Source organism: Anarrhichthys ocellatus, unplaced genomic scaffold (genome assembly GCF_004355925.1).
Source record: "Anarrhichthys ocellatus isolate YVR2014 unplaced genomic scaffold, GSC_Weel_1.0 scaffold78, whole genome shotgun sequence".
Classification (NCBI taxonomy): Eukaryota; Metazoa; Chordata; class Actinopteri; order Perciformes; family Anarhichadidae; genus Anarrhichthys; species Anarrhichthys ocellatus.
Window position 1 is genome coordinate 1,181,062 of NW_022280108.1, and position 24,293 is coordinate 1,205,354.

Consider the following 24,293-nt stretch of genomic DNA (forward strand, 5'->3'; position numbering starts at 1 on the left):
CCCCCCCCCCCCCCAGCACAACCAGCATCACAGCCAAACTTCCAGTATGGAAATGACCAAGACATGCAAATCAGCTTCAGCTGTGAGCGCAGGAAGCCGTGTTAGCACTCTGCCCTGCACATCCACACACACACACACACACACACACACACACACACACACACACACGCGCACACTGAAAAACGACGACTTAAAGGGTTGTTTCGTCTGTCACTCCATCTGTTTGTCCTAAAAAAAGTGTCTTTTTTTTAAAGAGTGACTGAGTAAATTATTACAAACTGCTGCAGTGATATTTACCCCTTTGGCACAATAATCAATTTGACTTCAGTTAATCTTGAGGGCTGAACAAAAGATGTGTCCCGGTGCCATTCTACATCCTAGTAGAGAGAATAAGTACTTTATTTATCATTTAATGAATCCAATGAACAAAAACGTGTCAACAATAGCTTAAAAAAGGAGGTTCTTACTGCACTATACATGTGTGAGGTCGCCATAGAGCAAGCAGTGCTAGATGAAACGCAACAAATACTGTAAAAGGTAGTAGTACTGTTTACTTTAAGTACTATTATAGTAAATGTCACTGTGCATTTACATTTTGTACGAACAACAAATTTTACAATACGAACACGTCACAAACTGTGATGTCAGAACCTCACGTGTATTTAAAGGATGTCCAATGTCTATATTTTTATTATTGTCAGCCAACTGCATCTTTAAAAGTAATTAATCACAAATATATAGTTTTGTTTTTTTAAAAAGGGTTCATGAACGTGTCACACTTCTTCTTTTTTTTTTGGTGTTTTCATTTGTTGACAAAAAGTAAAATGTAGAATATTTTCAGACTTATTACTTTTTTCTACAATTTTGCAGCTTTGTGCATTGCATTATGGGACAGCAGACTCAGTTTAGGCACTTTTTATATGAAACTGAACATCTAATTATTCACTCTGTCACTTTGATTAATCACATGTTCCATTTTCCAATCGATAAACTATGTAGTGTTCTTCTCTTCATTAACAAGCTCGCTCTGACATGAGGATTATTGTTTTGCATCTGTCCTTTCTGTTTTCACATGTCATTATGTTTTTAATTAGTTGGACAGTGAAGTAGATAGTATATTGATATTATTCTGTGTTTCTTTTGATTTTCAAGATATAAAAAATAAAAAACACAGCAGAAAGCTTCACAACAGAGAGAGTTTAAATCAAAGATCAGACAAAACATTTTTAATTAAAGTATCTGCAAAGAATTTAGAATGTGTCTGCAAAATGTTCCAGCTCTCAGCAACTTAAAGGGACAGTGCACCCCATATTTGTCCTCTCACCTGTAGTGCAATTTATCATTCTAGATCGTTTTAGTGTGAGTTGTCTAGTTTTGGAGATATCTACCGTGGAGATGTCTGCCTTCTCTCTAATGTAATGGGACCCAGCTACGCAAGATAATCTACAGACTTTGTTGTGAGCAGTTCCATGTAGGAACTACTTTCTTTCTACCTTAGTTCCTGCATGAAGCTGCTCACAACAAAGTCTGTATTTAGTATTTTACTCCTATTATATTGAAGAGAAGAAAGAAATCTCTACGGCCATTATCTCGAAAATTAGGTATAAATAGCATTACATGTAAAAGGATATGTATATATATAAATATATATTTTGGGGTGAACTGTCCCTTTAAGCACAATTTAAAGAAGATCTTGGTTCAAAGACTTTCCTTAACCTTAACTGAAGCTTTTGTTGCCTAAACCCAACACCACAGAGGATTCTGGGTAAAAAAAACAAATCTCTGGTGTCAAAGTCTTGCACTTCGTACGTCCAACAGCAACCCAGACTATGACAATGTTCATAATTTCTAGGAGTTTGAGTTGCACAGAGAGAGTCTCAAACAACTCCCCTCTCTTTGACTTCCCTTTGATAGTTGGGGAGTTAAAGGGTTAGTTCGCCTACATTATACAAATCCTCTCACTTTCCCTGTGGCCGTATCGCTCCACGTGGACAGTTCTGGTTTCATTTGTTTATGTTCGTCTCTGAGATTGTTAAAAATAATGAATATGTTTTGTTTAAGAGAGACAATATGTGTATATTTGAGCTGATATTAATACACTCAGGCCTCCTAATAACTAATAACGAGCGCTGCATGAACAAGTGCAGCTTTGGCTTCATCTGATCTGACAAAAGAATGCTCATATATTGATCAAAAACACAGACGTGATGCACTTCCACGAAACAGAGACGTTTCTCTCACGCAGCCATTGTCTGAATTTAAAAGTTCCACTTTTTTTTCTGCCTGTGGTTCCTGGTTTTGTGTTTTTTGGTGTGTGGTTGGTGTCCTCGGCCCCCCGCAGGGCAGCCGGCATGCTTCTCTCATCAAACAGCCTCAGGGGCATCCTGGTACGGCAACCAACTGCCACGATATCCTCACACACACACACACACACACACACCCACTGACACACTACTTCCTATGAAACAGGAGCTGGTCTAAATGATGCTTTTATTTCTGCCACATCATACGGACCAGTACGAGGAAAATATTTGTAAATTTGAGAAGTCGTACTTAAAGAGACAGTCCACCCCAAAATCAAAAAACATATTTTTCCTTTTACCTGTATAGTTTTTATTTCAATCTAAACTGCCATTGTAAATAGAAATTTGTTCTTAATGACTTTGTCTGTTACATAAATGGTTAAATGATAAGAAAATTGGAAACAAAGAATTATAATTTGGGTGAACTGACCCTTTAAATCTTGAATTTGTCGAAGTGAAGCAGAGCAGAGATGGTTTATCTGCACCTGCTCTCTTTGTTAAACCCCCGTCTCGTAAATGATGAACATTTTGTGTAAATCGAATGGCTGCCTTGATTATGTTCAGCAGAAACGTTTCTTTGATATTCTGGGTTGATGTTAAACGTACAAATTGACAGACTTTGACACCATGGAGTTGTTGTTTATTTACCCAATAAAATCACTTTGTTTCAGGTGAAGGAAAGACTTTCGACTTCTTTGAATCATTCTTAAAGGGACAGTTCACCTGATCAAATCATGACCCGGTTACTCAAGATAATGCAGACTTTGTTGTGAGCAGTTTCATGCAGGAACTATGGTTGGAAGAAAATAGTTCCTACATGAAAGTGCTCACAACAAAGTCTGTCTGTGTTTTTTTGTGTGTGTATCACTTTAAGCAACACAAGCCGAGAGTCATATAATCCCATTATATTGGAGAAAAGGCAAACATCTCTACATTTGATATCTCCAACACTAGACAACTCACCCCAAAACAATCTAGATTGATACACAGCACGACAGGTAAGATTTGAGGTGAACTGTCCCTTTAAATACAACTTCTCATCCTGGTCCAAATGATGTGGTAGAAATAAAAGCAGCATTTTGAACGTGTCGTAAAAATATGTGTTTTTGATCGTAGGGTGAACTGTCCCTTTAAGTTCTTTAGAAAGGAACATTTAGCAAATACATTCTGTGTTTTTTGAGACTTTGCAGATACGTTTATTAAAAATGTTTCCTCAAGTATTAACCTGATGTAAATAAAAGCACCAAAGATCATTGAACAAGAAGGAAAAAGTACATTTTAGTCTTTTAAAATGTTCTGAAGATAAATTAATTTCAGAGATTATTTTTACCACTTAAGAAAAAGCAAACACAAACAATCTTCTTATATTATACTCTTTGTGTTGAAGCTGTTAAACTCCCTAAATAAAAAACAAATGTTCAAATATAAAGACAATAAACAACAACATCACACAAACTCTTCCGTGTGTGTGGAGAGGATTCAGCTGTGGGGTGGGATTTAAAAACAGACAAACAGGTGAAACCATCCTTACCTGTCGGCTCGGCCGGAGCCTCCGACTGCTCCACCGTGTCTGCGCTCATCTTAATATCTGCAACGATAAATACGGCTGATTTTCATACAGGATTGTGGCTTTACCAGGATAATGAAGCACCCAGGAAAATGATCTTGAGTTTATTCTAATACCTTCCCCTCCCCTCCCACCACACAGAAAAACACTCCTAGTTGTAATATTCATAAGCTGATGTTCCCATGAAGCACTTTGATGAAGGAACCTCTCATTTGAACTCTGTGAGGGTAATAAATAAAAGTAATGAAGTTGAGAGTGACTCACCTTCAGACAGACCAACAGTTTGCGTCGCTCCAGCTGCCGTCCGTCCTCTGATTATTCAAAAAGGAAGCAAGTGTTGTGGATGAAAACTTTTTGGAAAAATCCACCGGCTGCTCATCAGCATTTTCCTAAGTGGAGAAACTAAGTTCACCCTCTGCAGGAGCCTGCAGCTCTGCAATGCATGATGGGATGATTTGCATATTTGGCTCAGTGCGACCTATCCAGCTTCAGACTGTTTGCATAAAACAACAATGGGCTCACTGCAAATTACAGCGTGTGTGTGTGCGTGTGTGAGTGTGTGTGTGTGTGGGGGGGGGTAGCAAGATGCTGTAGTGGTCGTTTACAACTTGATAGATGAGGAGGAAGTGGGTTTACTCTCCTTTATATTCCACAGAAAAAGGTGTGTATGCTTCATATATACCTGTGTATATCCACCACTTTATTACTGGTTGTATTGTGAAGCAATAATCGTTAAATGATAAGATAACTTTTTATATATTTCTCCCAAAGCCCAAATTTGGACTTCTATTGTAAATCTAGCATGAAATAAATATAACTTTTTTGACTTTTTATCTTTAATTTCTGACTTTCTTATTATTTAAAGCATGAGTGTTTTGTTTGTGTTTGCCGTTCTTAATCAGTCTGAAAGTGTTTCTTTTGCATTTTGTCTTTTTGTCTCTTGATGTTTTAGCTAAAGCGCTTCGAATTGCCTTGTTTCTGAAATGTTCTATATAAATACATTTCCCTTGAAGAAGAGCTTGAAACGTCACATATGGATGTGATAATAAAGTCCATTCAAACTTATGAACCAGTCTCAGTTTAGTCCTGATCCTCTATCAGACCTCCATCAGTAAACAGACCATCAGAGAGAAGATGGTCTGTTTCTATAGAGTTATTCTTAATGCTCGTCATCGGAGCCACCAGGTCGGATTCTGGTGAAACCAGATGAACTCATGCAGGTTCACCAGAAACTCCTTCAGCTCAGACTCCAGCAGAGACCGGTCCACCGTGGACAGACCCAGATCCTCCAGAAGAGACCGGCCCACCGTGGACAGACCCAGATCCTCCAGCAGAGACCGGTCCGCCGTGGACAGACCCGTATCCTCCAGCAGAGACCGGTCCACCGTGGACAGACCCAGATCCTCCAGCAGAGACCGGTCCACCGTAGACAGACCCAGATCCAGCCAGATTAACAAGTGGTTCCCACCAGACTCAGCCTTTCTATCTGGTTTCCTACATTCAGGTTTTTACTTTTTGTACTTTAAGTACCTTTTGATGCTGATATTTTTATACATATCATTTTTTTATTAAAGGTAAAGATCTAAGTTTATCTTCCACCACTGTCCTCATGTCATATATTTACATGTATATATATATATATATATATATATATATATATATATTAAGGAAAGGATCTAAGTTCATCTTCCACCACTGTCTTCAGGTCGCCTCTGTGGTTCTGCTGCGGCCTGTCCAGTAGGTGACAGGAATTCCCCATTGAGCTGTCTGACGAACGTGAAACACATAAAACCAAGCGAAGAAGAAAAAGCAGCCATTTGATTGGCTATTGCCTGGTGACGGACAGCTTCAGAGCAAAGCGCGACCGCTACATCTTCAATTTAGTGGAAGAAAAACCCTCCAAACAAACTGTTTTTTCTGCGTAACTTCTGCCTTTTACACAACAGCAGCGGGACATATTTAGGTCTTTAATGGCGGACTAACCAGCCTGCTGTGTTGTTTGCAAAGATAATGTAGTTTAGGTGTTTGTTTATCAGGTGTAACCGACGAGCTAAGGTAAGCTAGCTAGCTAGCATCACAGTTATACATAACGTTTGATGTTTGCTGGTTGTTTTATGTTAATAGGCATAAATATAACTATTTTATTAACTGCTCTCTGACATGTTAACCAGCTGCTGATGATGATACCTTCAGACAAACGAAAACTGAAGCTTTTATTTGTAGATTTCATGTAACGTTAGCAGCAGCTGTGCTTTGGAATCAGCTGTTTTTTCTTCTTTTCCTTCAATAATAACTTATTATTATTAATATTAAGAAAAAAATAAAATATATATTACTATATCATTATTAAAAAGAATAATATAATAATATATTAGAGTATAATTCAGATACCAAATGTATTTTTTTTTTATTGTGAAATAGTTTTGGCCCCTAAAAGAAGAATAATTAAATGATTCAATCCTTTATAATTGGGCTCTAAATGATCAGTTAATAAGATAATTAGTCTTTCTTTCTTCGGGCCCTTTACAGAGGTTTAAACTGATTAGTTCAGCTGATATTCCAGCAGTGTTAACCATAAACCCACCTTCTATTTCTAGTGTGAAGTCTGAAGAGCTTCGTTAAAGCAACACATCTGCTGTTAATTATGTTAATTTATTATGAAACTCTTGACACTGAAACAGGAAGCTGTTCGTATTTAAATCTGCACAAATGTTGATGCTATAAGCTTAAATTTTCTTTTACCAATAACTGCTGATTTATTCTCTTATTGCTCAGAGGATCTTTGTCTCTTTCAGTCGTCGGTCTGGTTGAACCATTGTACAGAGTTTTGTTCTCCATGTACTAAACAAAATATCTTTATTTGTGAAGAGAACTTTCCTCAACCTAAAAGCACGAGAGACAAGTTAGACGTATAGAGCAGTCCTCTCAGACATCTGCACCCAAACCTTTGAACGGTTGTTTTTGCTTCTCATGATTTTCCATCATCTTTTTTTTAAACATGCTACAATGTTTAGATGTTGATAATAACTTTACTTTTGTAGCACTTTTCTGAACAGAGTGACGGAATGCTTAAGAGTGAAACAAAATAACACTTGATGCTAAAATAATGAGACAGAAACATTTCAAATGAAGACATTAAATAAAACAATATAAATATGTGGAGCCTTCAAAAGTATGTTATGTCTTTAAATGATCAACAGTAATTTAATCTTGAACCAGAATTAAATGTAGTTTGTTTCAGCAATGCTTTTCTTTTTAGACCACCGGCTACGACTTCTTTGATTCGTTCCTGAGATCAAGGACTTAACACTGGCTGAAATGGACGAACAAAGTGTTGAGGTATGTACCACACACACACACACACACACACACAGCTGGAGGATGACGCCTGATAGACTGTAAGAAGAGGGAAGTCAACGGTCAAGCATTGTTATTGACAGCAGCGTTGTGATTTTACGATAAAACACTTTTGACCACAGCTAATGACTGTAAACGTCAGCTTGTACTGCTGATAAAGATGAAGAGAAACCGAACAAGTGTTTCTAAAGCCTCTTTCACACAAGCAGTCTGTCCTTGAAATGTTAATCTGAGCCGACTCGTCTCTCTCTCTCTCTCTCTCTCGTCCTGCAGAGTATCGCCGAAGTGTTTCGCTGCTTTATCTGCATGGAGAAACTGAGGGACGCTCGTCTCTGCCCTCACTGCTCCAAACTCTGCTGCTTCAGCTGCATTCGAGTAAGTCTGTCTCTCCACCATGCCTCTCATGGTGAATATGTTATCGACGTATCCTACGATATGTGGACGTGACCTAGAGGAGAGGAGGGAGAGGAAGAGACATTCTGCAAAAGGATGCTCCATTTAGGAATAATCCAGAGATTAAAACACGGACTAGAATGGGCAAAATTAAAACATCAGAGGCAAAGTTATCCTGACAAAGTATGAGGCAAGCTCCTAAAACACTGTTTCCTACATTTCCCATAAAGCAGTGCAGTAATGCCTTAGTAACCAATGATAGATTTGGGCATTTACCAAACAGAGCAAGTGTTAAGGGACTATTTGCTGCAGCGGATTAGTGATGCGTTAGTGAGTATCGTAGTAGAATCGTGTGTATTTAATAATGACGGCGTGTGTGCAGCGGTCGTGTTTCGATGAAATAATCATCAAACTGTCACATGTTGTTTGACAGCGGTGGCTGACGGAGCAGAGAGCTCAGTGTCCACACTGCCGGTAAGCGTCTGCTCACACACAACCCAACATTCTGATTGTTTATGTTCACAGTGTGTAAGTTATTAAAATGTGTTTGTCGCCACGCAGGGCTCCGCTCCAGCTGAGGGAGCTGGTCAACTGTCGCTGGGCGGAGGAGGTCACCCAGCAGCTGGACACCCTGCAGCTCTGCAGCCTCACCAAGCACGAGGACAACGACAAGGACAAGTGAGCACCTCCTCCTCCTCGTCTCCTTCCCTTCCTGTGTGTCCGTTAGGGTTGAAGGGATTTAAAAATGATTACTTCCTGGTTATATATATCTCGTCCCGGGATTTCTTGCCGTAATGAGTGAAATCGGATTGTAACCATAAACCTGATGATCATGTTGCTTTAATATTAGTTAGTTATGAGGTAGTAGAACAACAATTTGTTTAAAAAGTACATTAACTGTAGAATCTGGGAGTAATGGCTCACCTGTCTGACATTTAGAAAAACACAAACATGAATTATTGTTTATTCTGATCCGAGAGATTTAAATCTTTACTTAAGTTGCAGGTTTACTTAACGGTGCTGCTGTGACGCGTAACATGTATCGATGCTGCTGCTGTGTTACACCTACAGTCATTTAATAAACTCAAAGGAGAGAATACTTCATGCAAACAGTTGTGTGCAACAAACAGAATATTGGTTAAGTTAATCATGGAAATGTGCATTTAAATGGACATTTTTAACTGCATTAGATGCAAAATGAAAGAGACGAAACTCAAACACAGAACATGGCTGCACGGTGATTGGAGAGGAAGTTATAATTTTTTAACGAGGAGTAGCTTTATGTTGCTGACTCTTTGGCAGGAGATTTGTTTGGGTGGCTTGAGATGGCGCCCAAAAACCGGGGGAAAAAGAGTGAAATTTGGTAACATGAAATCTTTATTTAAACAAACAGCTGGTCTGTAAGCAGCACGCTGAAACCTGCAGCTGCACAGTCGATCTATTCATTTCAAAGTCTGAGTTTATCTGTGAGTTACGTGGAAGTGTTTAGGAGAAGGTGTCTTTGTTTCAGTACGTAGTCGTCTGTTCCAGCAGCTATTTTTTGCAGGAAACCAGAGCAGATTCTGGCTGAAATGCCAGAGAAATTCGAATTCCCGGCTAGTTTTTCATCCTGCTTCTCTTTTACCACATGCTCATCTTCCTCCCTCCCTTTCTTCACCATATGCATCATCGTCATCCTCCGTCTCCTGTGTTTTATACACGTGAGTTTTCATAACGCTCGTAGAAACACTGAAGTAAAACAGGTTTGTGTTTGTGTCCGTTTGATTTTCCCGTTCCAGATGTGACAACCACCACGAGAAGCTGAGTGTTTTCTGTTGGACCTGTAAGAAATGCATCTGTCACCAGTGTGCTCTGTGGGGGGGCATGGTAACGTTTCACACCTTTTTATTTTATTACAGTCTGCATACAAACCGCCACAATAATCACTTACAACATTTATTCAGGCTGCAACTAATGATTAGTGTCATGACCGATTAGTCTGTTTGGTCTCATAACGATGTCTTTACAACCAGAGACGGATATTCTTTTGTTTTTGTTGCGTCCAGCACGGCGGACACACCTTCAAGCCTCTGGTGGAGATCTACGAGCAGCACGTGACGAAGGTGAAGGAGGAAGTCGCCAAGCTCCGCCGCCGCCTCATGGAGCTCATCAGTCTGGTGCAGGAAGTGGTGAGGAAATCCAAACCAGCGTGGTCAAGACACGTTCACTCTTATCAGAGGATTAAGCTCTATGAGCTTTCCTGTAGCGCCATCCAGTGGCCAACAACGGGCTGCAAGAAAGATCAGAATACAGAATATTACAGCAGAACACTTACCACGGTTATTGTTTAAGTCATGGAGACAAACGGTCATTGAACCACCACTTAAATGACTAGACCACATAAAAATACCTTCCTTTAAAAAGACATTAAATATTCTGGTAACAGTGGAGGAGTACCGCTGACTTCCACTAGATGGCACCAGCATGTTGATGTCTCTGTGTGTGTGATTGTGTGATTGTGTGTGTCATGGGGTCAGGAGAGGAACGTGGAGGCTGTCAGGGGAGCGAAGGACGAGCGGGTCAGAGAGATCCGGAACGCTGTGGAGATGATGATCGCCCGTCTGGACAACCAGCTGAAGAACAAACTCATCACCCTCATGGGTAAGAAGCCTCTGATCTCTGACTCACTGCAGCTGTGTGCAGTCTGACTTTAGAGGACTGGTGACTGTGGTCTCTATGAGTTTTAGTAAACCAAAATTTAACTTAAAATGAAAGGAAAACACGGTTGATTTTACATTAAAATCTGTTTTTGTCATTTGTAATAAATCCTTAATCTCATTAAATGGACCAGTTTTGCATGTTGGTCTCAGGTCTAAATAAATGCCGCTTTTTTTTTTAACATAAAATGAAAAATAAAGCAGTGTTTCGTATGTCTGAAAAGACTTCTTAAGTGACTCTACGATGTGTCTAAAGGTTGAGACCTTAACATGCAGACTCCTCGCTGAAAGCCGGAGAGAGAGAGAGAGGAACCTTTTATAGCTTCGGGGGGGAAACTCAGCTGAAATATTTATCTGGACTGAGTGGCATTCGTGCACTCAGCGGCCTACAACCTGCACACGCTCACCAGCCTCCATCAGGCCCGACATCCAGCGCCACTGAAAATAGAAAATGTGTTCCTTCCCCACCAGGCCAGAAGACGTCGTTGACCCAGGAGACGGAGCTGCTGGAGTCTCTCCTGCAGGAGGTGGAGCATCAGGTTGGTGCTCTGCAGCAGCTCGCAGCCTCCATTCATTTAACATGTACTCCATGTTGTTGTTTGTGATAGTGGTGTACGATGGGGGTGTGTTGTGTGTAATGTGCATCTTAAATCCTCTCCACCCTAAAATCAATCATCAGATTCAGATGCTGATTGATTTAGCTTCAGAGGACGAGATCCACACAACTCTTTCTGACAGAAACTCAAGTATTGATGGAACATTTGCTTCCTTTATGAAGACTGCTGTTGTATAAACAGGTTTGTTTATTGTTTTGTTCTGCGTGTGTTGAACAGCTTCACTCCTGCAGTAAGAGTGAGCTGATCTCCAAGAGTCCAGAGATCCTGCTCATGTTCCAGCAGGTCCACCGTAAACCCATGCAGTCCTTTGTCACCACGCCGGTCCCTCCAGACTTCACCAGGTAGCCTGCTCGCCTGGATGTAACTATTCATTAAGACCGGGCAACACCAAACGGTGGACTGTGGTCCAAACCAAGTCACAGTTTAAGACGCTGGAATCAGAGAAGTTTGAGTTTATTTTATTCTGAGGATTCCGTCTTGTTTTCTTTAACTTGAAATATATCTCTTGATTGTAGTTCAGTGTTCTTGGACTCATTTTATTTATGGTAAAGAAAGCTGTTTGTTCTGCCGCACATGTTCAGTGTGGCAGCACGTTAAAAGTATCCTACATTTAAAAATAACAAATATCGTTGAAGTGATATAGAAATATACGTTGTTGTTTAGCTAGTAAGCTATCGGAGGCAGTTTAGACATTATGAGGTTCAGACCTTTGCTGGGAAATCTAACTGGACCTCTTTAAATGTTCATTAAATTCCTCTAATTATACTAATAATATACTGTAGAGTGTAGAATGTCAGAAAATAGTTTAAAATGCCCATTTTGTCTCAAAGATATTCAAATACAGGACCTACAGGCAGCAAGTATTCACATCTAAATAGATGGAAACAGAATGTTTTGAAATTTCTTCTTGATTCATGATAAACAAACGAGATTAAATTAATCTTTATTGTGTTTGTACAGAGTGCCGAGGCAAAGAAAAGCTGTTTAGCTTCAGACCAGAAGTGCAAAGTAATGTAGAACATAATAAATAATACTCAGAATATAACAAATCTATTGACTCATTGTTTGAGGACAATATTATACACGTATATAAGACTCAAAAACATGAACGTGTGCATTATGTGTCTGAAAAATTGATTCCAGGATGAAGTTTTTCAGTACAAACATAAAGGATGCTGCTTTGATGATTCAGTTGTGTTTAATGTATTAATGTGTGACTGATGATAAGAAGAGAGAGGACGGACTGTGTCAGCACGTTATTCAGTGTGTGAAGTGAATCTTATTCTGTGTGCTTTCAGTGAGCTGGTTCCGGCCTACGACTCCAGCACTTTTGTTCTGGTCAACTTCAGGTAAATCCTCTCTGGTTGTTTTTAGTCATGAGGACTGAGGAGGAGTGATGTAGAGAACCTGTCAATCACAGTGTAGCCCCGCCCTAAAGCACACCCTGCTTCATGGTCTGTTTGACTCTAAATGGACCATAATGTACTAAATGAACATCATGATGTATTGAAGAAGACTTGAAACTAGAGATTGAGACCATAAACTCATGTTCACAATGTTTACTGAGGTAATAAATCAAGAGAGAAGTAGAGTCATTTTCTCATAGACTTCTATACAACCAGAGGAGTCGCCCCCTGATGGTCACTAGAGAGAATGCAGCTTTAAGACATGAAGCATCGGCTTCACTCTTCAGAACCGGAGGTGTCTGCCTGGTACGAACCAGATGGTTTCGAGCGTGCTCCCACCTTTAGGGTACCTGAGTTATAACCTTCCTATTCTTACTTCTGCAAACCATTCAAATGTCAAAAAGAATCCTCTACTTCTACAGCCTTTATTACTACTTGATGCCACTGGTTCACCGAGTAGTGTTAAAATGTGTGTTTTTGAAGTGAACAGAGTAGACATAACAGAGAGGAAAAAGTGGTTGTTGACAAAGAGGATGAGGAGCGCGTTGAAGCAGTTCCTCCTCTGCTGAATCTATTTCAGAGGCTTTGTCCACTTGAAAGCTGAGACTTACACCTGGAGGACCCTAAGCGCCCATGAATACACATGGTGTCCACAAGGTTTGATGTGTGTGTGCGTGTTTTTGTGTGTTTGTAGCACCCTGAGGCAGCGGGCGGACCCGGTCTACAGCCCTCCTCTACAGATATCTGGGCTGTGCTGGAGACTCAAAGTCTACCCTGTGAGTTTCTCTTTTTATCTGACAAAATATTCTGCTTCAATACGTATTTGTTGGTGTTTAACCTTTAAAAAAAACGACATGTTCACTGCGGTTAAAAACAGTTCATTCACCAGTGTTGGAGGGACGGTCTAGCAGCAATCTATCAGCACCATGAATTACATTAATGTAACCACAATATCACACGTATGCGAGCATGTGTCTGTTTTTCCGATACACTACAACAATGAGGTGAAGCACAGAGAGAGAGATATATATATATAACAGGCGTTGCATCATTGAATATCGTTCAGTTTACGTGGCCAACAAACATTTCTGTAAATGTAAGAAATAATCTAACGGGTTCTAAGCTGTGTCTCAGAGTTACTAACTCTTGTTTCTTCAGGACGGTAACGGTGTGGTTCGTGGAAACTACCTGTCCGTGTTCTTGGAGCTGTCTGCTGGACTTCCTGAAACATCAAAGTATGAATCATTTCTTTTACATCTTTCTCTACAGTCTTTATGTCTTGAATGATTGGCTCGAGGACTTCTTCTTGTGATCATTAACAGGATGAATTATTACCAAGTTAAAGGATAAGATATGTATTTATTCCCGTGTAGGTACGAGTACCGTGTGGAGATGGTCCATCAGGCCTCCAGCGACCCAACCAAGAACATCATCCGGGAGTTTGCCTCCGACTTTGAGGTCGGTGAATGTTGGGGCTACAACCGCTTCTTCAGACTGGACCTCCTGGCCAGCGAGGGCTACCTGAACATGCAGACGGACACACTGGTCCTCCGGTGGGCTCACACACACACACACACACACACACACACACGACATCATCACCACTCTGTGTCCATCATGCTGGTCGTCTGATTGTCGAAGCTCAACGGAGGTGTTTTTCCGTGTTTGTGCTGCACAGCTACCAGGTTCGCTCTCCCACCTTCTTCCAGAAGTGCAGGGATCAGTACTGGTACATCAGCCAGCTGGAGTCGGCCCAGAGCGGCTACATCCAGCAGATCAGCAACCTGAAAGAGGTGTGTGTGTGTGTGTGGGGGTGGGGGTGGGTGGTCCAGGGGCGTTTTCAGACCTTCAAAGTGAGAAACAGCTTATTTAATGTGTTTTATTATTATTTCAGAGGTTGGCCATCGAGCTGTTTCGCCGCCAGACGTCACGCAGCTCCTCTCCCCCCGACATGAGGCTCTCTGGGGGAACCACGGCCTCTGAGAGAGACCCCCGCTCGGTGAAGAGCGACGACGACATCCAGACCGCTTTGACCAACGCGAAAAAAGGCCAAGAAGAAGAAGAGAGGACGCAGCAGGACGACTCTAATGTGAGGACGGAACATACTGAAAGGGCTTTCACAGAATTCTTTGTTGATTTATTGAAATGTAGGGACGTCCAAGTCAAGTCCTTTGGATAGAGTCTGATCCCTTTTTGTTTTGCTCTGAGAACACGCTTCACTTTCATGGTGTTTTGTAGAATTTGGTCCGTCCCGGACACCATTTTTGGGGCTTCGAAGCCTCAATGATTGCAAGAAAAATGTCTCACAATTACGATATAAGATCTTGAATGCAACTCTCTTCTGTAGTTCAATGACTTGAAGCTGCTGTTTGGATAGACGTGTAACGGGACGTTTGTAGATGAGATAAGAAACTTTATTGAGCCCACATCGGGGGGAAACTTAATTGTTGCAGCGGCTCAATATTCAGAGAAACAAGCAAGAAAAGTGACGAATAAAACTGAGGATTGGATGTGACCCTCATCCGTATCCCGATCTGTTTGTGACATTTTAAATGGCCCTTAAAAAGAAATCTCCACCACAAAGCCTGGGTGTGATGTCGGTGCCTCTGTGTTGTTCAGGAGCTGTCTGACGGTGACCTGGAGGTGGACTGTCTGACGGAGGAGGAGGTGAACCCGCTGGACGGCAGCAGCACCTCGGGGAGCTCAACGGCAACCAGCAACACGGAGGAGAACGACATCGACGAGGAGACCATGTGAGCTCGAAGAAACGATCCCCACACTCTAATCATTCACGCACTTTGTCGTGACTCTTTAATTATTTAGCAAACAATATACAGCAGTGATTAGAACATAAAGAATGCAAACGTCAGGTGTTTGGTCTGGAGAGAATGATGCAGACTTTATTATTGTAGACGCTATGCTTCACCGCATTGTTGTATTGTAAGAAGATGCATGCTCGCATACGTGTGATATTGTGGTTATATTAATGTAATTAATGGTGCTGTCAGATTGCTGCTAGACCACCCCGCTAATAACAATGTGTGTGGGAGAGTAAATCGATTTTTTTAGAGAATATTTCGTTAGTTAACAATTAATTTTGTAAATGATTACATCCGTCTGTATCTGCACAGGTCTGGAGAGAATGATGTAGAGTTTATTGGGAACCTGGAGACAGAAGAAGGAGAGCTTCCTGATGACTTGGCTGGAGCAGCAGGTATAACTCGTAAACAAATATATTATTTATTGTATATAAAATACCACAGTTGATCATTTTAACCCTGTTTGTGTCAGGAGGAGGTCAGAGGAGACCCGTCTCTGTTTGTTAGCAGATATTTATCCTCACAATTCAGCGGAAGGTTTGAACTTTTCACGTCCACATAACCGAGTAGTCATTTTCTCAGACTTCTATACAACCAGAGGAGTCGCCCCCTGCTGGCCAGTAGAGAGAATGCATGTTTTTAGGACACTTGCGCATCGGCTTCACTCTTTTGTCACTCTTGCAGTAGGGCTGCAATTAAAGATTACTTTCACTACGGTTTAATATACCAAATATTTAATAATTTTGTCTATAAAATCAGAGAATATATAGGAAGAAAACCCCAAAGATATCCAGACGAAGAAGACCAAACCAATCCTTAACGTTAGTTTAGCCGGAACCATCAGATATTTAATGTCCTGCCTCAAATAACAGCCTCTGAGGGAACTAAAAGCCTCGACCGCTATTTGAGAATTTAGGGAATCAAATCTATTTGTGTTGTCTGGCAGCTGCACAAGCAGAACGCAGCGATACGATGGTGAGCAGCTCGCTCAGTGTTTCACTGTGTTGGTGTTGAAAGGCACGAAGAGGACGATGAGTCATTGTTGTTGCACTGAACCCGCTTTGATATAGAAACACTTGGTGTGTGTGTGTGTGTGTGTGTGTGTGTGTGTGTGTGTGTGTGTGTGTACGTAAATGTGTGGGGGGGTTTGTGTGTGTGTGTGTGTCGTGATTTTTTTGAAGTTCTGCTTTTCTGCTATTATTCCTTTCTCTGTGGATTATTACAAGCCATCCACACAGAATATAAACCTTTATAAACTCTCTTCTTCCTGCAGGAGGATCCGGCTCCACCGTGCGTTCCTCACATCGCAGCGCTCGCGGTGTCGGAGCGGCGGTGTGCGGTGCCGTCGGTCCAGGAAGCAGCAGCAGCCTCCTGGAGATCGACCCGGTGATCCTGATCCAGCTGCTGGATCTGAAGGAGCGCCGCAGTGTTGAGTCTCTGTGGGGCCTCCAGCCTCGGCCTCCTGTGTCTCTGCTGCACAGCCAAGGTCTGCATTCCATTTCTCTCCTTTTGCCTTCTTTCCTTTTCTTCTCCTCCTCATTTTCTTTCCTTTCATTTCTCCTCATCCTTCCACACCTTCCCTTTCATTTCCTGTCCATGTATTTCTTCTCCTTTTTATTTAATTTCCTTTCCTCTTTCTCTCCTCTCCTTTTCTCGTCTCCTCTTTCTCTTCTCTCGTCTCCTCCCTCCATCTCTCCTCTTTCTCTTCTCTTTCTCTCTTCTCCTTCTCTCGTATCCTCCTTTCCTCCCCCATCTCTCCCCTTTCTCTTATCTTCTCTCCTCTCTTCTTTCCTCTTAGTCTCATCTCCTTTCCTCTCCTCTCTCCTCTAATCTTTCTCTTCTCTCCTCTTTCTCTCATCTCCTTTCCTCTCTTCTATCCTCTAATCTTTCTCTTCTCTTATCTTCTCTCCTTTCTTCCTCTCCTCTCTCCTCTAATCTTTCTCTCCTCTCCTCTCTTCTTTCCTCTTTCTCTCATCTCCTTTCCTCTCCTGTCTCCTCTAATATTTCTCTCCTCTTTCTCTTCTCTTCTCTCCTCTTCTTCTGTCCTCTGTCCTCTACGCTTCTCCTCTCATCCTTAGATAAAGAGGGAGTTCAGATGTATTTTGACTGCTTGTATTAATAGATGAAACAGTAGCCATGAACAGTGATGTAGAAGATTAAGCACCAATACATCGTGATGCATCAAGAATGAAGTTTCTCTAAAGGATTCGTTTCTTGTCCTCCGTCCAGCTCATCCTCACTCCAGGAAGGACCGAGAGCGGCGGCCTCAGGCGGTGCGACGCTCGGCTCCAGACTCGGGGGTCCTGATCCGCCTCAAGGCTCAGATGGCCGAGGTCCGCAGCAAGATGTCCGATGCGAAGAGTCAAGTGCTGGAGGCCCGGGGGAGCGGAGAGCCCTGGCCCGGCCCGTCGGGGGGGTTCGGTGTGGAGGAGGCGCCCTCCCACCACGCTGACTCCGAGCTGTCCGCTTGTCGTAAGCCGGGTGAGATGGACCTGCTGGGGAGAGCAGCTGCAGCTCGGTCCAGACCCTGTCGCCCTGGTGAGGACTGATACGCTGCTGAGGATGATGTTAGGATGCTTATAAGCTTCAGAGGCATGAACACAAGCTGGAAATCCCGAGTGAGACAACAGGAAGTAGGAAGACGAAAAGTAGGAAGACGAAAAGTAATAAGACGGCAGGTGGTAGAAGGACGGCAAGTGGTAGGAGGACGGCAGATAATACCACAGTAGGTAGTACAAGTAGTACGACGGTATGTAGCACGACAGAAAGTATTACAGGCAGTAGGTATGAAGTAGTAGACCACTCCTTCAGTAATCAAAATATAAATAAATGTTGCTCTTCATCGATTGTTACGTGCCACTAATGCACTAGTGCAGCCTCCTGAACTTTTACAACTGAAATACTATTTTTGATCTGATCATTTGTTCTTACATTATTTGCCAGTATTTGTTGCTCCCGTAGCTCCAACCAACCCGACATCAGCAGTTTATAAGAGAAGTCGTACCTGAAAATCATCATTTTCTAAACCACGTATCATTGTTTGGATTATAGGTCAGTTTAGAGCTCTTCATCATATTCAAACAGACTCTATTCAGACTTCACTACAGAGTCCAAACCTGATGTGATCCTACAGTTATTGAGGTCTATAGATTTAAGATAATTACATATTTGTCTCTATCTTTTTCCTGTGTGCAGCCAGGAAGTCTCTGTCTCCTGTCCTGGACAGCAGCAGCAGCAGCAGCTCTCTGGTGATGAAGAGGAGGAGTCCAGAGGAGCTGGAGAAGGACCTGAGAGGACCAGACGTGTCCACAGAGCTCAGCCTGCATCTCAAAGACGGGCTGGGAGCTGCAGAGGGTCGGTGGTCCTCTTACTGATCCTCCTGGTTTCTCCATATTTTGTCTTAGTGAGATTTTATTACAACTAGAAGCTACTCTTATCAATACTCTGCTCTTCTACTTGACTAAAAACACGTATAGAATCAGCATTAGAATTGATATTGTTTATAAAGCAGCAGTAGTAAATACTTAATGAGTACATGAGCCAACACGCCTTCAAAAAATCGAACTTTAAAAACAAATCATCTTAAACTCATGTTTTTTCCCGTCTCTGCTTCAGGAGCGCTGAAGGCTGACGGCCCCCAGGGGCCCCCCGTGTCTCACGGCGGCTCGTCATCAGAGCAGCAGGCCTCCACCTCCAAGCAGCAGCAGCAGCAGCAGCAGCAGCAGCAGCAGCAGCAGCAGTACTCGGTGGAGCAGCAGCTGTTCGGGGCCTCGGGGCCCCGGGATGACATCTTCTCCCTGGGGGGGTCGAGCTACATGACCGGCGGCAAGAGCAGGACCCTCGGGTGGGTGTTCGGGAGACTCGTCATACACTTCATGTCTCGCTCTCGCTCTCGCTCTGCTCTGCTCTGCCTCTCTCTGAGACTCCTTCCTTCTCTCTCTACCTTACAGGGCAGCCATGTTGGAGTGTGAGTCCGAGAGCTCGGTGAACTCCCATCATCCCCTGCTGGAGGGACCCTCTGCTCCGTCGCAGTCAAAAGAAGGTCTGCTGTGTGTTCTGATAATGACGCCAACAAAAATATTTAGTATGTCCCAAAGTCAGGGGTAGTATTTTAAACAGTGTGCACAAAAATACCAGGATGTCCTGCTGCATCCAGACCAAAGGGTGTATATTAGAGTTTTGCAACCGATGAACAGAAGTTACCACATCTGGAATGTGGAGGATTATTAGATCATCATTAGAACATCTGTGAGGAAGCTGGAGGACGATACTGTGCTCCACTTGGTTCTAAACCTGTATTGTATTCCTATTCCTACATAATGTTAAAGAGAATGTGTGTACAGCTCTGATAGTCCCATCCCGTCTTATCTGTAGATCAGTCGCCGTCCGTCCTGGTTGCAGCAACGAGCAGCGACAGCGACACCGAGGACGAAGCTCTGCAGAGCAGCAACTCTCGCTACGACAACCAGACTCCTCCCTGCTCAGGTAACCAGCTCGCTCACGACCTCCACGATTACTGAGACTGTGACGGATTTTTATTTCTTACCGCTGTGAAAAAAAGCAACGTATCCATCGCGGTTTGGCCATTGATGCTGCGTCTCAAGCCGCTTTGACGTTTTGGGCTGTTCCCTCAAACAAAACACGACAATCGTCAGTCAAACGTGGATAAATCTCTGAGTGCGCTGCGACAGTGTCTAAATTAGGGATCCAAAGCCCACATTGAGGCCGAGCTGCCAGAAAATGAAATGCAGTGAGAGTGAGATAAAACGGTAAAGCTGCGCGCCAGGAAAACAATCACAACACTGGTCAGGTTTCCATCAACAATTTAGAGCAATTTTTTTTTCTACTTTCAAGAAAATCTGCAACTTTGGTTCAGCGGACGTTAATCACACTTTCGCTCTAAAACGGAGGAAAGATTAGAAAATGATTCAACGTGGAACCGCCATAGTTCTGGCAAAGAATAAGATGAGTGCACTAAGTCTGTTCCTGTTGCACTTTGCCTCATTTAGCTTTTTTCACCTCAGCCAAGCTCAAAAGCTTTCCCTCCCCTCTCCAGGAGCTGAATCGGGTTGTTAAAGCTTCTGTTTATACTCTCGCTTGGCGCAGTAGCTCGAGCCTCCGCAGACGGCGTGCAAGCTCCGAGCACGGACGATGGCGTCGCGTTACTCTCCGAAACACCAGAGGACGTACACACAAAATCTACTGCGGAGAATCAAAAAGACAACGAGTGTAAATCAGACGTACATCCGTAGACTGCAGGTGTAACCGGCAAAAAGCCATAAACCAACCTCAACAATGACGAGGAGGGATTATAATTATCTGTAATCTCATATTCATGGACTACTTTATTACCTTTATACAAACACTGTAAAGAAACAAGTGAAGTATTAAATGCATTATAAAGAAACAAAGGTTGAATGTCAGCAGCAGCAGCGAGCGCCTAGTTTTCTTCTTCACTGCGGAGAGCATAAACTAAAATGTATTCTCAGTGGGTTCACAGGCCCCCCCCTCTTTATAAATACCACGCGATCCGTTGTTGATATGAAATATATTACCTCCAGTGTGTTGTAATAAATGAATAGATTCATTCGACCCTTGAGCATGCAGGTATTCACGTGTCTCGTACAGATGCTTTTATTGTGACATCCACCTCACGTGGATTTAAATGTTTGCACGAACACATTTGTGTCCTCTTCCTTCTCACAGGAGAGCAGCTTCTGTCTGACGACATGAGTCTACATGCTGACAGGTGAAAAAAAACACTGCTTTCTCCTCAGCGGCCCGGAGACGACACACTCACACACACACACCCTCACTCTCACACACACAGCTATGTTACACACGTGTGTAGAGTAGAAACTGCTTATTATGCATGAAGTCGAACTGAAGGAGATGCATCGACTCAACCTGCTTTTTTTCTTGTTGTCCTGAATGTTTTTCAGAGTTTCATGACAGAAGAGATAATGACGGCCAGTAATTCAGTTGGATGTTGTGATGACATAGTGTCAGTGTGAATACAGTGGTACTGGCCCTTTAAGAGGACCAACATTTCACCTCCTTTTCAAACTGGACTTTCTCCGTATGTCTCGACGTTGCATTATATTTATGATAAGGGGTGAACGTTACTGTCGGTTCTTTCATGGTCAGTTAAAAAAAAAAACGATACACAGCTGTTTGTGCAGAAACTGGATCTTTAAAACATGAACCAATACATTTCACCTGAGCTCCAGAGCCTTTAATCAGCACTAATCTGCACACCTTCTCACCGTATACATGCTGTTATACATCCAGTCTGCATCCTACAGCGAGAGTCTGAGGATGAACTGTTCATACTCTCTCAATGAGAGTGTTTTATAACGGCCTGCTGTTGATGTTTAGCTCAGACTGTCTGGGCTTCGAGTCTCCACACCTACTCACTTATGTCTGCTCTATTATTCACTCCTCAAACATTCCGCTTTAGTGACACCGCAGCTTTTCTTCTTCTTCCTGAGCCTCGTTTAAAAGCTTGTTTCTGGTAATTTATGTAAATGTCTTCTCTTAATAACAGCACGTCTGTCTCTCTGTGACATTTGAAAGGGTTAAACGGTCACTCGGATTATAAAACTTCTGAAGTCTGTGGGCTGAAACTTCAGACGTCGTAACGACGCAGGTGTGTGTTGTGTGTTTTTAGGACATCACTGACCCGAGTGTGACATGGCATCCACCCGCTGAGAGCCACCTCACTGCAGGTTTTTTGACATTTTTGTGAATTCATGCCATCTGTGGCAGAGTTAGATGAGAAGAGCATCACCGCTCTGAATGTTTGCTCGGTAAATATGAAGCTTCAGCCGGCAGCTGGTTAGCTTAGCTTAGCATAAAGACAAGGGAAGCAGCTAACCAGGCAAAATCCACATCTGCTCCTCTCCTCAGTGTGTTGACGTTTAGGTTTAGACTGATTTAAACTGTGCTGCTCTCTTAAAGGGACAGTTCACCCCAAAATGATTTAAAAACACACCTAGTTTTCCTCTTACTCGTTGTGCTTTTTATCAGTCTACATTGTGTCCGTTTCCAGAAACCATGACCCGGGTATTCAAGATAATCAGACCTTGTTGAGACATGGACAGACTTCCAGTTCTTACATTTGAAAAAGTCAACATCAACTTCTCCTTCCACAAATGCAACAAGAGACATTGCTGTTGAGTTTTTTGAGTATTTATTGTCGTATAATATTGGAGAGAAAGTCGGCATCTATACAAACCTAGACAACTCAAACCAAAACAATCTAGACTGATAAATAACACTACAGGTAAGAGGAACTAGATGTTGTTGTTGTTTTGGGGTGAACTGTCTCTTTAAGGTGGAAACTTTCGTATAAGTTGCTCCTCAGTCAGTGATGTCACCGCAGCCGTCGAACACAAAATACTCACAATAGATTTTGAGGAAAAGCTCAGATGTTACTAGAAGCATGAAAGACGTCTGTCGTATTAAAGTGTCCCAGTATGACCCAGTATGACCCAGTATGACCCAGTATGAGCCAGTGTGCACAAAACCAGGAACCTGACGCTGAAGCAGCTAAACGCAACAAATCTTTAATTAATGTCGTTATTTTCACAAGTGCTTTTCCTACTTTGACCAGTCAACATGTCTGCTGTGAGCTTTCGTCCTCATTAAAGGGCCGGTTCACCCAGAATACTTTGTTTTAGTGGAATATAAAACAACAACATGGATGACAGACCTGAGGGAGAGAAGTGGTATTCTGAGGAAAAAATAGATTTATTCTTTGAGATTTAAGTGATGGATTAACAAGAACAAACGTTGATATTCTCTGAGATTAAAGTGGTAAATTTACGAGATTAAAACTCAGGTCGGTATTTTGATTTCTTCTAAATAGTCCCGATTCACACAAAGTGTTTCCAAAGTCTGGATGCATTTTATAATATGCTGACTCTGGGGGAAATGACGAGTATTTCCTTATTTCTAAATTTGTATTAAAAAGTATAGTTTGATTACATCATCCATGTGTGGGGACGGCTGTGGTGCGATGAGGTTGATCCAACCGACGTAGCAAAATTAAAACAATCTATTTTTTTGTTTATTTTCTGGCAAATCTCAGAGAATTCATTTTCCCATGAATTATTTGGGTTTTTTCTCAGACATTTGGGAGTTTTTTTTCTTGCAATTTTGCCAATTTACGACTTTATTTTAAGCCATTTTTCTTTAATTAATGAAACTTTTTTTTTTTTTTACCTACAATGATCTGAATATGCCGTCATAGTAGTTAGTAAGTAAGTAAGTGAAACATGTTTTTGTGATTTTGGGTGAACAGACCTCCAGTAGAAACGGCTTTTTTACTTTTAATAGAAGTTGACAGCGAAGGTTTAAGAGCCAGTGTGATTATGTAACGTGTGCTTTGTGCTGCACTGACGCTCACAGCTTCACTGGCTTTTCTTCACCTCAATACTCTCAAACACGTGTCAGACGCTGTCGGAGTTTTCAAAGAACTTCCTGCACTTTGTGTGAAGTCGGCCGTCTTTTCTTCTTCACGTTATTATCTAGACGGTTAGGTAATCTTTGGCTCAAAGAAATGACATAATCTTAAACGTCTGCAGTCACTAGTTTGCTTTGTAAATACCTCTCGGTATATTCAGAAGTGGAGCTTTGATGTACATTTGCCTGAAAGTGCGAAGCTTTTCCCGGACTGAAGGAGGACCGACGTTCTTATTTGCACCAAGACGTGTCGAATCATTTCCCTTCACACGATGGAGGCTCTCTCCTCGTTTATCAACTTCTTCTCTTCTTTGTGCTTCTTGTGTCAAAAAGCTGCTTTCTATTTTGAATTGTTCCCAGAATGCGCTGTGCATTGTTTGATGTGTATATTTACTTATTTAAATAAATAAAATGTTTTACGTTCCCGGAAATGACCACATTCTCATGTCTTCTGTGAAACTTAAAATGTAGAATTTAGATTTAAACAAAATGAGGGTTTCTTGCGTCACTTTGCTTTAATTAAAGGGACAGTGTGTAGAAATGTAATGTAATATTTTATAGTATGTTTTCTTTAGTGTATAATCACCTCAAAATAAGAATAGTTTATTTCTACATACGGAGATGGTCACGTTTTTGTTTTTTTGGTATGAAGTAACCATACATTTAAAG

The 24,293-nt window shown here is 42.0% G+C and overlaps 2 protein-coding genes across 5 annotated transcripts in view; one reads left to right on the plus strand and one right to left on the minus strand.

Moving 5' to 3' along the window:
- Positions 1 to 4,220, minus strand: part of pou2f3 (POU class 2 homeobox 3) — a 14,678-nt gene extending 10,458 nt beyond the window's left edge. Inside the window, exons 1-2 of one of the 2 annotated variants that reach the window (XM_031874177.1) lie at positions 4,135 to 4,220; positions 3,835 to 3,891 (exon numbers count right to left, since the gene is read on the minus strand). In XM_031874177.1, coding sequence (XP_031730037.1) covers positions 3,835 to 3,883 — 49 coding nt within the window. In that variant the 5' untranslated portion in view covers positions 3,884 to 3,891; positions 4,135 to 4,220. Of the gene's footprint in view, positions 1 to 3,834; positions 3,915 to 4,134 lie in introns of those variants that run through there. The other variant, XM_031874178.1, reaches the window with a different exon arrangement.
- A 1,495-nt stretch (positions 4,221 to 5,715) lies between these two features.
- Positions 5,716 to 23,239, plus strand: trim37 (tripartite motif containing 37). Of its 3 annotated transcripts, none has more exons than XM_031874147.1 (26): positions 5,716 to 5,925; positions 7,130 to 7,209; positions 7,501 to 7,602; positions 8,054 to 8,094; positions 8,182 to 8,298; positions 9,399 to 9,486; positions 9,666 to 9,788; positions 10,137 to 10,260; positions 10,788 to 10,855; positions 11,150 to 11,274; positions 12,232 to 12,282; positions 13,034 to 13,115; positions 13,498 to 13,574; positions 13,713 to 13,892; positions 14,018 to 14,132; positions 14,234 to 14,428; positions 14,959 to 15,092; positions 15,471 to 15,553; positions 16,432 to 16,644; positions 17,388 to 17,696; positions 18,354 to 18,512; positions 18,774 to 19,002; positions 19,109 to 19,200; positions 19,533 to 19,643; positions 20,865 to 20,907; positions 21,101 to 23,239. In XM_031874147.1, exons 2-26 carry the CDS (start codon positions 7,189 to 7,191, stop codon positions 21,108 to 21,110), a joined length of 2,892 nt encoding a protein of 963 aa, XP_031730007.1. In that variant the 5' UTR covers positions 5,716 to 5,925; positions 7,130 to 7,188; the 3' UTR covers positions 21,111 to 23,239. The 3 variants fall into 3 exon arrangements, with proteins under 3 accessions (XP_031730007.1, XP_031730010.1, XP_031730009.1); XM_031874150.1 differs by having other exon boundaries at positions 19,538 to 19,643; XM_031874149.1 differs by lacking the exon at positions 21,101 to 23,239 and having other exon boundaries at positions 19,538 to 19,643; positions 20,865 to 20,909.
- The last annotated feature ends 1,054 nt before the right edge of the window (positions 23,240 to 24,293 follow it).